Genomic DNA, 13,743 nt, shown 5'->3' with positions numbered 1-13,743 from the left:
CTCTTCTTTTCTCTCTACTCCCCCTCTCTTCTTTTCTCTCTACTCCCCCTCTCTCATCTTCTCTTCTTTTCTCTCTACTCCCCCTCTCTTCTTTTCTCTCTACTCCCCCTCTCTTCTTTTCTCTCTACTCCCACTCTCTTCTTTTCTCTTTACTCCCCCTCTCTTCTTTTCTCTCTACTCCCCTCTCTTCTTTTCTCTCTACTCCCCCTCTCTCCTCTTCTCTTCTTTTCTCTCTACTCCCCCTCTCTTCTTTTCTCTCTACTCCCCCTCTCTTCTTTTCTCTCTACTACCCTCTCTTCTTTTCTCTCTACTCCCCCTCTCTCCTCTTCTCTTCTTTTCTCTCTACTCCCCTCTCTTCTTTTCTCTCTACTCCCCTCTCTTCTTTTCTCTCTACTCCCCCTCTCTTCTTTTCTCTCTACTCCCCCTCTCTTCTTTTCTCTCTACTACCTCTCTTCTTTTCTCTCTACTCCCCTCTCTTATTTTCTCTCTACTACCCTCTCTTCTTTTCTCTCTACTCCCCCTCTCTTCTTTTCTCTTCTTTTCTCTCTACTCCCCCTCTCTTCTTTTCTCTTCTTTTCTCTCTACTCCCCCTCTCTTCTTTTCTCTCTACTCCCCCTCTCTTCTTTTCTCTCTACTACCCCTCTCTTCTTTTCTCTCTACTCCCTCTCTCCTCTTCTCTTCTTTCTCTTACTCCCCTCTCTTCTTTTCTCTCTACTCCCCTCTCTCTCCTTCTCTTCTTTTCTCTCTACCCCTCTCTTTTTTCTCTCTACTCCCCCTCTCTTTTTTCTCTCTACTCCCTCTCTCCTCTTCTCTTCCTTTCTCTCTACTCCCCCTCTCTTCTTTTCTCTCTACTCCCCCTCTCTTCTTTCTCTCTACTACCCTCTCTTCTTTTCTCTCTACTCCCCCTCTCTCTCTTCTCTTCTTTTCTCTCTACTCCCCCTCTCTTCTTTTCTCTCTACTCCCCCTCTCTCCTCTTCTCTTCTTTTCTCTCTACTCCCCTCTCTTCTTTTCTCTCTTACTCCCCCTCTCTTCTTTTCTCTCTACTCCCCCTCTCTTCTTTTCTCTCTACTCCCCCTCTCTTATTTTCTCTCTACTACCCTCTCTTCTTTTCTCTCTACTCCCCCTCTCTTCTTTTCCTTTCTTTTCTCTCTACTCCCCTCTCTTCTTTTCTCTCTACTCCCCCTCTCTTCTTTTCTCTCTACTCCCCCTCTCTTCTTTTCTCTCTATACCTCTCTTCTTTTCTCTCTACTCCCCCTCTCTTATTTTCTCTCTTACTACCTCTCTTCTTTTCTCTCTACTCCCCCTCTCTCATCTTCTCTTCTTTTCTCTCTACTCCCCCTCTCTTCTTTTCTCTCTACTCCCCCTCTCTTATTTTCTCTCTACTACCTCTCTTCTTTTCTCTCTACTCCCCTACTCCCCCTCTTCTCTTCTTTTCTCTCTACTCCCCCTCTCTTCTTTTCTCTCTACTCCCCTCTCTTCTTTTTCTCTCTACTCCCCCTCTCTTCTTTTCTCTCTACTCCCCCCTCTCTTCTTTTCTCTCTACTACCCCTCTCTTCTTTTCTCTCTACTCCCCTCTCTTATTTAGTCTCTAACTACCCTCTCTCTTTTCTCTTACTCCCCCTCTCTTCTTTTCTCTTCTTTTCTCTCTACTCCCCCTCTCTTCTTTTCTCTTCTTTCTCTCTATCCCCCTCTCTTCTTTTCTCTCTACTCCCCCTCTCTTCTTTTCTCTCTTACTACCCTCTCTTCTTTTCTCTCTACTCCCCCTCTCTTATTTTCTCTCTACTACCCTCTCTTCTTTTCTTCTCTACTCCCCCTCTCTTCTCTTCTCTTCTTTACTCTCTACTCCCCCTCTCTCTTTTCTGCTCTACTACCCCTCTCTTCTTTTCTCTCTACTCCCCCTCTCTTCTTTTCTCTCTACTCCCCCTCTCTCCTCTTCTCTTCTTTTCTCTCTACTACCCTCTCTTCTTTTCTCTCTACTCCCCCTCTCTTCTTTTCTCTCTACTACCCTCTCTTCTTTTCTCTCTACTCCCCTTCTCTTCTTTCTCTCTACTCCCCCTCTCTCCCCCTCTCTTATTTTCTCTCTACTCCCCCTCTCTTCCTTTCTTTTATTTTCTCTATACTCCCCCCTCTATACTCCCCCTTCTATCTCCCTCTCTTTTCCTTTATCCTTTGGGAAGAATATGTACTGTATAAGCACTTGTTAAGTGTGTGAGTAAATTTGTGTGTGTGTGTGTGTGGCTTTTCCAGGTCAGTGCTTCTGTAATAAAAAAAACGCCAAGAGCAGTTGTACACCCACCCTCTCTCACCCTCAGACACAAACACACAAATGAATGATGTCAACGGTGACATGAGAGAGACATACACAACTAACCTCTTCTCCCCCTGTCTCTAGCTGTGTGGTCGATGAGATGGACTTCTCTGGGATGGAGCTGGACGAGGCTCTGAGGAAGTTCCAGGCTCACATCAGAGTCCAGGGAGAGGCCCAGAAGGTGGAGAGACTCATTGAAGCTTTCAGGTCAGACCCATCAACCAATCACACCATACCCTCAGATTGATCAGCATATCAGGGTTACTCCAGGGGCAGACACTCTGGTTCTGGAGTATCACAAACAGCAAGTCCAACCTAGCACCACACCTGACCTGATTACTAAAAACTTCAGCAACTGAGCCAATCAATATCAGTAACTAGCTACATTCCAGCTGCCTAGTGGTCTCCCAGGTCTAAAGTGTCCTGCCTCCAGGACCATGGTTTTAAGCTGTAGGGACAAAGTCCAACCTATCTGGGAGGGGGGTAGTAAGATAGACAAGAAGTTACAGGAGTGTTATGTAACAGATGTTATGTCATCTGTCATTAGGGTGACATAGGGTGACATAAGAAGTTATTTTAATGGAGGAATTATTCCGTGCCAGCTGGTGAGCATCTCTCATATGCAGATGTGAAGATAAGAGAACTAGCTGGTGTAGAAAGAACTTTGTTACGTACTCACACACACACACACAAACTGATCATTCCCAGTGTCAGAGTATTTGATGTGCAGCAGGAATCTCAGGAAACTGAACACTGACAAAGTGTATGTGTGTATATGCTTGGGAGGAGGGTTATACCGTACATCTCTTGTCAGGATGTAAGAACCCACAAGTGAACAGTATTAATGTCTGAAGTTGAGTTGCTAATGATGGAGAAACGGTTTGTTTCTGAGACCATTACAGCAGAACAGCTTTTTGTCTCTTTTTCTTTCTTTCTTCCACTCTCTCTCTCTTTTTCATTGGACCTGTCTCTTTCTCTGTCTCTCTTTCTCTCTCTCTTTTTCATTGGACCTGTCTCTTTCTCTGTCTCTCTTTCTCTCTCTCTTTTTCATTGCTCCCCTTCCCCTTGTCAGAGGTACTGTACAGATGTAGGATCTTCATTTGAGCCAGGAAAATAATCCAGCTACAACAGAAAATGTGAATTACTATATGGATTAAAATGATTGGAATTTCTTTGTAGGGGTTTACACATTTTTTCTTAGGGCAAATCAAGTCTGACATTCTAAAGTGGAAATTACTAAGTTTAGAAGCATTTTTAAACCTTGAATACACCACAGGTTTGTAAAATTCTCAGCAACAAAAGAATATGTGTAGATACCTCTCTCTCCATCTCTCTACCTGTCCACCTCTACAGTCAGAGGTACTGCATGTGTAATCCTGAGGTGGTACAGCAGTTCCACAACCCAGACACCATCTTCATCCTGGCCTTTGCTGTGGTCCTCCTCAACACGGACATGTACTCCCCTAACATCAAACCTCAACGCAAGATGGGCCTCAACGATTTCATACGCAACCTACGAGGTGACTGGGTGTCTGTGTGTCTGTCTGTTGTCAACAAACAGGGCCTAGCTTGTTAGGGGAGTTGTGTCTTTGTTTAGTTCTTCCTTCGGTGTGATTTCTGTGCCTACTGATAAAAGAACGAATCAAAATAATACAAACCCCATGGTGTTATTTTTGTGACAGTGTGTGTGTGTGTGTGTGTGTGTGTGTGTGTGTGTGTGTGTGTGTGTGTGTGTGTGTGTGTGTGTGTGTGTGTGTGTGTGTGTGTGTGTGTGTGTGTGTGTGTGTGTGTGTGTGTGTGTGTGTGTGTGTGTGTGTTTATGAGTGTGACTCAGTATAATGAGCTGCAGAAGCCTTGCAACATTTATGACAGCGTTTCTGAGACACTGGAGGGGTTATTTATAGAACTGACACACAAACCTGCACAGATGCACACACACAATGCTTTGAATATTTTAATACAACACATGACCATTTTCATCTGGACTGGCCCATATCATTAGAGTGGCAGGATCAGGGCTGGTCAGTGTAGAGAACACACCAAACCAGGGACAAGTGAGAGAAGGCTGAGGGCTGGAACATCCCCAACTCCTAAATAAATTATTAAAGTTGCATTTTTAAAGTGGCATTATTAGAACATGAGGAGTCATGTTCTAATAATGCCACTGTAAAAATGCCACTTTAATAATGTTTACATATCTTGCATTACTCATCTCATATGTATATCTGCATTTTACACCATCTATTGCATCTTGCCTACACCACTGTGTCATTGCTCATCCATATGTATATCTGCATTTTACACCATCTATTGCATCTTGCCTACACCACTGTGTCATTGCTCATCCATATGTTTATATGTATATCTTCTTATTCCATTCCTTTATTTAGATGTGTGTGTATTAGGTATCTGTTGTGGAATTGTTTGATATTACTTGTTAGGTATTGCTGCACTGTCAGAGCTAGAAGCACAAGCATTTCGCTACACTCGCAATAACATCTGCTAACCATGTGTATGTGACTAACAACATTTGATTTGATTTGATTTTGGAATGGGGGATTCTCTCCTGACTGGAACACAACACAAGGTCTCCCTCTAGTGGTGAGATAGAGCCACAGCATATCTACTGTTGACAGATAGGGATGCTACTAACTACCAGGCAATCCTGTCCTGTCATGCAACGAGTCTAAACCAGGGATGGAGTAAATTCAGCTATTACTTTATTTTGTGAATTTCCTCTGTAGTTCCTCCTGTGTGACTAGTAGTGTGTGTCCCTGTTCCCTTAGGAGTGGACGACGGAGCAGACATCCCCAGGGAGATGGTGACAGGGATCTATGAGAGGACCCAGCAGAGAGAGCTGCGCTCCAACGAAGACCACGTCACCTACGTCAGCCGTGTGGAACAGTCCATACTGGGCATGAAGACGGTGAGTTGGTTTGGGTGTGTGTGTGTCAGATAGCTAGACAGAAAGTGAGAGGGAGAGAGAGAGTGGTGCGTGTGTGTGTTGTGTGTCTGAAAGAGAGATGGAGAGAGAGTAAGAGAGTTTGAGGGAGAGGTGTGTGCATGTGTGTGAGAGAGTGGTGAGTGTGTGTGTGTGTGTTAACCCCATGGTGTGTGTGTTAATCCCATGGTGTATGTGTGTTAACCTCATGGTGTGTGTGTGTGTGTGTTAACCCCATGGTGTGTGTGTTAATCCCATGGTGTATGTGTGTTAACCTCATGGTGTGTGTATGTGTGTGTTTAGCCCATGGTGTGTGTGTTTGGTAAGCCCGTGGTGTGTGTGTGGGTGTTAACCCCATGGTGTGTGTGTGTTAACCCCATGGTGTGTGTGGGTTAACCCCATGGTGTGTGTGTGTTAACCCCATGGTGTGTGTGGGTTAACCCATGGTGTGTGTGGGTTAACCCCATGGTGTGTGTGGGTTAACCCCATGGTGTGTGTGGGTTAACCCCATGGTGTGTGTGTTTAGCCTGTGGTGTGTGTGTGTGTGTTTCTTTGTAGATTCTGTCTGTACCCCACCGTAGGCTGGTGTGCTGCTGTCGTCTGTTTGAGGTGGCAGACTTCAACAAACCCCTGAAACAGAAACTGGCCAACACCCAGAGAGAGGTGTTCCTGTTCAACGACCTCATACTTGTGAGAACACACACAAGCACGCACCCGCATACACACGCACGCGAGTAGTGTTATTTTGTGTAGTAACAGTATGTGTATGTGTACTGATGGTATAGCTTATGTTCATTCTGCTATTTCCTCACACAGATCCTGAAGCTGTGTCCCAAGAAGAAGACTTCTGCCTCCTACACCTTCTGTAAAGCCATGGGTCTACTGGGCATGCAATTCCACCTCTTCAGTAACGAATGTAATTTCTATACTATTACTACTACTACTACTACTACCACTACTACCACTACTACTACTACTACTACTACCACTACTACTACTACTACTACTACCACTACTACCACTACTACTACTACTACTACCACTACTACCACTACTACCACTACTACTACTACTACTACTACTACTACTACTACTACTACCACTACTACTACTACTACTACTACTACTACTACTACTACTACTACTACTACTACCACTACTACTACTACTACTACTACTACTACTACTACTACTACTACTACTACTGTCCAATACTACTACTACTACTACTACTACCACTACTACCACTACTACTACTACTACTACTACTACTACTACTACTACTACTACTACTACTACTACTACTACTACTGTCCAATACTACTACTACTACCACTACTACCACTACTACTACTACTACTACTACTACTGTCCAATACTACTACTACTACTGTCCAATACTACTACTACTACTACTACTACTACTACTACGACTACTACGACTTCTACTACTACTAATACTGTCCAATACTACTACTACCACTACTACCACTACTACCACTACCACTACTACTACTACTACTAACACTACTACTACTACTACCACCACTACTACTACTACTACTACTACTACTACTACTACTACTACTACTACTACTACTACTACCCAATACTACTACTACTACTACTACTGTCCAATACTACTACTACGACTACTGTCCAATACTACTACTACTACTACTACGACTACTACTACTTCTACTACTACTAATACTGTCCAATACTACTACTACCACTACTACTACTACTACTACTACTACTACTACTACTACTACTACTACTACTACTACTACTACCACTACTACTACTACTACTACTACCACTACTACTACTACTACTACTACTAGTACTACTACTACTACTGTCCACTACTACTACTACTACTACTACTGTCCACTACTACTACTACTACTACCACTAGTACTACTACCACTACGAATACTGTCCAATACTACTACTACTACTACTACTACTACCACTACTACTACTACTACTACTACCACTACCACTACTACTACTACTACTACTACTACTACTACTACTACTACTACTACTACTACTACTACGACTACTACGACTACTACTACTGTCCAATACTACTACTACTACTACCACCACTACTACTACTACTACCACCACTACTACTACTACTACTACTCCTGTCCAATACTACTACTACTACCACTACTACTGTACTATAACACTGTACTTCTACATACATAGCTAATTATGAGCTGTGACATTGTCCAGAGTCCAGACTATATCAGTGGCATCACCATTCTACTCACCTAGCTAACTGTGTGTGTGTGTGTGTGTGTGTGTGTGTGTGTGTGTGTGTGTGTGTGTGTGTGTGTGTGTGTGTGTGTGTGTGTGTGTGTCCAGACTATGCTCATGGCATCACCATGTTGAGTCCGTTCTCGTCAGAGAAGAAGCAGATGGTGAGTTTCTGCTCCCCCAGTGGAGAGGAGCTCAGGAAGTTCACAGAGGAGCTACGAGAGTCCATCACTGAGGTCAACGAGATGGAGCAGATACACATTCAATGTGAGCACACGCACACGCACACACACGCACATGCACACACACACTTTATGTAATATATGGTCACATATCACTGTCTACAGGGGAGCTGAAGAGAGAACAGGGGGTGCAGACTCACACCCCCCACACCAACGGAGGACAGATGGGCACACTCAGTCGACACACAGGATCCCCCACAGGTAACAAACAAACACTAAGTTAGCAACTAGCACCACACACCACTCTGTGTCTCTGAGTGTCACTTCTGTGTTTCTCCCCTCAGCCCAGAAAGATCCGTATGACACGACTAGCAACAACACTGTGGAGGTGAGTCACATACACACAGTGTATTTTTGTTAGCAAAGATACAGACAGGTGAGGAGTAAAGGAGACCCTCGTCATCTCCCTCCAGCTCTGTGTGACTCAGAGTGACACAGCCACAACTGTAGGGCTAGATTTAACCTTCAGCTTTCTGCTAACAGGGGGCAGTAATGAACTATTAGCCACCTGCTAATGCACGGTGAGCTATTAGCCTCCTGCTAACAGAACATCTGCTTCCCAGCCATCATAAGCTTTTCTAAGCCCTGTTGGCCCTGCTAGAAAACCATCTCCATGGCCAGACTCAGGGTTGATGCGCGTGTCTGTGTATGCATGCATGTGTATGATTTTTAAAATAGCGCTGGAGGAAATTGCTGCTGTTTTAAGGGCTCCTAACCAGTTGTGGTTTTTTGCATTATTTGTAACTTATTTTGTACATAATGTTTCTGCCACCATGTCTTATGACCGAAAAGAGCTTCTGGATATCAGAACAGCGATTACCCACCTTGTAACGAGTCGGACGCGAAGGATTTACTTCAGACACCAGACAAGGCCCAAATCCCCGTCATTTGCATTAAGAAGAGACGGAGATATAGGTCGGGGTGCCTTATAAGAATCTGACGGCGAGTGGGTAACCTCCTCTAACATCAGTCCTATTAGCCAACGTGCAATCAATCATTGGATAATAAACTGGATGAGCTCGGATCAAGACTATCCTATCAACGGGACATTAAAAACTGTAATATCTTATGTTTCACCCATTCGTGGTTGAATGGCGACATGGATAACATACAGCTGACTGGGTTTTCCGTGCATCGGCAAGACAGAACAGATAGACAAGGGGTGGCGGTCTGTGTCTATTTGTCAATAACAGCTGGTGCACAAAGTCTAATATTAATGAAGTCTCAAGGTTTTACTCGCCTGAGGTAGAGTATCTCTGCTGTAGACCACACTATGTACTAAGATAGTTTTCATCTATATATTTCATATACTTACCACCACACACCAATGCAAGAAAACTTAAATCCATTTACATTTGCATGTTACATTTTCAACCAGAGAAAACTCTAGAACACCTTTACTCCACACTCAGAGACGTGTACAAAGCACTCCCTAGCCCTCCAATTGGCAAATCTGACCATAAATATATCCTCCTGATTCCTGCTTACAAGCAAAAACTAAAGCAGGAAGTACCAGTGACACGCATAATATGGAAGTGGCCAGATGACGCAGATGCTAAGCTACAGGACTATTTTGCGAGTACAGACTGGAATATGTTCTGGGATTCTTCCGATGGCATTGAGGAGTTCACCACATCAGTCCATGGCTTCATCAATAAGTGCATTGATGATGTCGTCCCCACAGTGACCGTACGTACATACCCCAACCAGAAGCCAAGGATTACATACAACATTTGCACTGAGCTAAAGGGTAAAGCTGCCGCTTTCAAGGAACGGGACTCTAACCCGGACACTGATAAGAAATCCCGCTATGCCCTCCGACGAAGGCAAAGCGTCAATACAGGACTAAGATTGAATCCTACTACAACGGCTTCAACGCTCGTCGGATGTGGCAGGGCTTGTAAACTATTACGGACTACAAAGGGAAGCACAGCCGTGAGCTGCCCAGTGACTACCAGACAAGCTAAATTACTTCTATGCGCCTTCAAGGCAAGCAACACTGAAGCATTCATGAGAGCACCAGCTGTTCCGGATGACTGTGTGATCAAGCTCTCCGTAGCCGATGTGAGTATGACCGATAAACAGGTCAACATTCACAAGGCCGGAGGGCCAAATGGATTACCAGGATGTATACTCCGAGCATGCACTGACCAACTGGCAAGTGTCTTTACTGACATTTTCAACTTGTCCCTGACTGAGTCTGTAATAGCAACATATTTCAAGCAGACCATCATAGTCCATGTGCCCAAGAACACTAAGGTAACGTGCCTAAATGACTACCGCCCTGTAGCACTCACGTCTGTAGTCATGAAGTGCTTTGAATGGCTGGTCATGGCTCACATCAACACCATTATCCCAGACACCCTAGACCCACTCCAATTTGCATATCGCCCCAACAGATCCACTGATGACTCAATCTCTATTGCACTCCACACTGCCCTTTCCCACATGGACAAAAGGAACACCTACAGTGCCTTACGAAAGTATTCGGCCCCCTTGAACTTTGCGACCTTTTGCCACATTTCATGCTTCAAACATAAAGATATAAAACTGTATTTTTTTTGTGAAGAATCAACAACAAGTGGGACACAATCATGAAGTGGAACGACATTTATTGGATATTTCCAACTTTTTTAACAAATCAAAAACTGAAAAATTGGGCGTGCAAATTTATTCAGCCCCTTTACTTTCAGTGCAGCAAACTCTCTCCAGAAGTTCAGTGAGGATCTCTGAATGATCCAATGTTGACCTAAATGACTAATGAGATACTGTTGTGAAGAAGTTTAAAGCCGGATTTGGATACAAAAAGATTTCCCAAGCTTTAAACATCCCAAGGAGCACTGTGCAAGCGATAATATTGAAATGGAAGGAGTATCAGACCACTGCAAATCTACCAAGACCTGGCCGTCCCTCTAAACTTTCAGCTCATACAAGGAGAAGACTGATCAGAGATGCAGCCAAGAGGCCCATGATCACTCTGGATGAACTGCAGAGATCTACAGCTGAGGTGGGAGACTCTGTCCATAGGACAACAATCAGTCGTATATTGCACAAATCTGGCCTTTATGGAAGAGTGGCAAGAAGAAAGCCATTTCTTAAAGATATCCATAAAAAGTGTTGTTTAAAGTTTGCCACAAGCCACCTGGGAGACACACCAAACATGTGGAAGAAGGTGCTCTGGTCAGATGAAACCAAAATTGAACTTTTTGGCAACAATGCAAAATGTTATGTTTGGCGTAAAAGCAACACAGCTCATCACCCTGAACACATCATCCCCACTGTCAAACATGGTGGTGGCAGCATCATGGTTTGGGCCTGCTTTTCTTCAGCAGGGACAGGGAAGATGGTTAAAATTTATGGGAAGATGGATGGAGCCAAATACAGGACCATTCTGGAAGAAAACCTGATGGAGTCTGCAAAAGACCTGAGACTGGGACGGAGATTTGTCTTCCAACAAGACAATGATCCAAAACATAAAGCAAAATCTACAATGGAATGGTTCAAAAATAAACATATCCAGGTGTTAGAATGGCCAAGTCAAAGTCCAGACCTGAATCCAATTGAGAATCTGTGGAAAGAACTGAAAACTGCTATTCACAAATGCTCTCCATCCAACCTCACTGAGCTCGAGCTGTTTTGCAAGGAGGAATGGGAAAAAATGTCAGTCTCTCGATGTGCAAAACTGATAGAGACATACCCCAAGCGACTTACAGCTGTAATCGCAGCAAAAGGTGGCGCTACAAAGTATTAACTTAAGGGGGCTGAATAATTTTGCACGCCCAATTTGTCAGTTTTTGATTTGTTAAAAAAGTATGAAATATCCAATAAATGTCGTTCCACTTCATGATTGTGACCCACTTGTTGTTGATTCTTCACAAAAAAATACAGTTTTATATCTTTATGTTTGAAGCCTGAAATGTGGCAAAAGGTCGCAATGTTCAAGGGGGCCGAATACTTTCGCAAGGCACTGTAAGTGAGAATGCTATTCATTGACTACAGCAACACTGAAGCATGCATGAGAGCACCATTAGTTCAAAACAACAGTGCCTTCAAAGCTCATAATTAAGCTAAGGACCCTGGAATTAAACAGCCCTCTCTGCAACTGAATCCTGGAATTCCTGACGGGCCGCTCCCAGGTGGTAAGGGTAAGGAACAACACATCTGCCACGCTGATCCTCAACACGGGAGCCTCTCAGCGGTGCGTGCTTAGTCCCCTCTGTACTCCCTGTTCACCCATTACTGCATGGCCAAGCACAACTCCAACACCATCATTTAGTTTGCCAACAACACAACAGTGGTATGCCTGATCACCGACAACAATGAGCCTATAGGGAGGAGGTCAGAGACCTGGCAATGTGGTGCCAGGATAACAACCACTCCCTCAACGTGATCAAGTCAAAGGAGATGATCGTGGACTACAGGAAAAGGAGGGCCGAACACGCCCCCATTCTCATACATATTACCTCAATTACCTCAACTAACCGGTGCTCCTGAACATTGACTCTGTACCGGTACCCCCTGTATATAGCCTTGTTACTGTTATTTTATGGTTGCTCTTTAATTTACATTTTTTATTGTTTTCTTCAGTTTATTTAGTAAATACTTTCTTAAAACTGCATTGTTAGTTCAGGTTTTCTAAGGAAGCATTTCACTGTAATGTGTACACCGGTTGTATTCAGCGCATGTGAAAAATACAATTTGATTTGAATTGAGCCCAGTTCCTCCACTCTAAATGACCTCTCTACAGAACTAGCAGCTTCCAACCCAACCTCCCCACCAAGCCCTAACTCTTAGTCAGTCCGTTAGAGTTGCATATACCTTGGCAGCAGGTAGCATAGTGGTTAAGAGAGTTGGGCCAGTAACCGAAAGGTCGCTGATTCTAATACCCGAGCCGACTTGGTGAAAAATCTGTCAATGTGCCTATGCTCCTGTAAATTGCTGCGGATAAGAGTGTCTCCTAAATGATGTAAATGTAAAAATCTTTGTTACGGAGACATTGTGTGTGTGTTGCCTCCCTGCATGCTGCCATTGTGTCTAACCCACCAGAGGGCTGCTGTAGGCTGCGTTCAGGCTGATAACTCCTCATGCCATTCTCTGGCTGTTTCTAAACTAGGTGTCAATTCACAATAGGCTGCTGCAGACCTACCACATGACCCAGGCCAGCCCTGATAGGCTGCTTCAGACCTACCATGTGACCAGTCCTGACTCCACCCAACTGGCTCTGGCAGCACCCCTGGCAATGCTTAGCCCCACCCACCCTGGAGAACTCCGCCCAGACACCCTCATTCAATGCCAGCAGATCGTCAAGGTGATTGTTGTGGACCAGAGTGGCCAGGGGCGAATGGAAGCCTTCCTCAGTCAAGGAAGCCCCGCCTCCCACCACCGCCTCATCCAATCAGCGATGTCCACACCAGTACGGATCAGAGAGGGATCTGAGCCCCCTCTGCCTCCCCCTCCTCCCCCCTACAACCACCCCCACCAGTACTGTCCCCCCGACTCCCCCTACCCCCTTCCACACACCCTTCCTCACCCCCTGCGCAGACGCAACTCTAGTGGTTCCCGCAGCCTCGTCTGACATATGTCCCCTGATCCTACCACACCTAATCCTCTGTCCTCTGAACTTTTGTTAAACAGTGATATACTGGGAGAAACACACACAACACAAACACTCATAGACAAAGATAGAGAGGGAAAGGGTGAGACGAGGAAGGGAGGAAGAGAAAGAGGGAGGTAAGGAAGTCAGCTGAGAGAGAGGGAATAAGCCAAGAAATAGAGTGGGAGAAAATGGAGAGGTTTCAAATCAATATAAATTCAAAGTCATCTAACGATGTAATGTGTATTTTTGATTATGATGTAGTTTTGACAACATTTCTAAAGATAGATTTTCTAATCTGACAGCTCTTGTGACACAGTGTCATCTGTACATATCTATATCTGTACCTGGCTTTAGAAAGAACACTCTAGGATGCCCCTCTCAC

The 13,743-nt window shown here is 44.4% G+C and overlaps 1 protein-coding gene across 1 annotated transcript in view; it reads left to right on the top strand.

The window, feature by feature from the left end:
- The window catches only part of LOC109866969 (IQ motif and SEC7 domain-containing protein 3), a 29,803-nt gene extending 16,463 nt beyond the window's left edge, over positions 1-13,340 (top strand). The window contains exons 7-15 of the mRNA XM_031801431.1: positions 2,393-2,515; positions 3,662-3,828; positions 5,095-5,234; positions 5,808-5,939; positions 6,066-6,165; positions 7,632-7,790; positions 7,871-7,966; positions 8,050-8,093; positions 12,879-13,340. Of these exons, the coding sequence (XP_031657291.1) occupies positions 2,393-2,515; positions 3,662-3,828; positions 5,095-5,234; positions 5,808-5,939; positions 6,066-6,165; positions 7,632-7,790; positions 7,871-7,966; positions 8,050-8,093; positions 12,879-13,340 (1,423 nt within the window). The remainder of the gene's footprint in view (positions 1-2,392; positions 2,516-3,661; positions 3,829-5,094; positions 5,235-5,807; positions 5,940-6,065; positions 6,166-7,631; positions 7,791-7,870; positions 7,967-8,049; positions 8,094-12,878) is intronic.
- The last annotated feature ends 403 nt before the right edge of the window (positions 13,341-13,743 follow it).

The sequence above is a fragment of the Oncorhynchus kisutch genome, linkage group LG22 (genome assembly GCF_002021735.2).
Source record: "Oncorhynchus kisutch isolate 150728-3 linkage group LG22, Okis_V2, whole genome shotgun sequence".
Taxonomy (NCBI): domain Eukaryota; kingdom Metazoa; phylum Chordata; class Actinopteri; order Salmoniformes; family Salmonidae; genus Oncorhynchus; species Oncorhynchus kisutch.
This window is presented reverse-complemented; position numbering and strand designations above follow the sequence as displayed.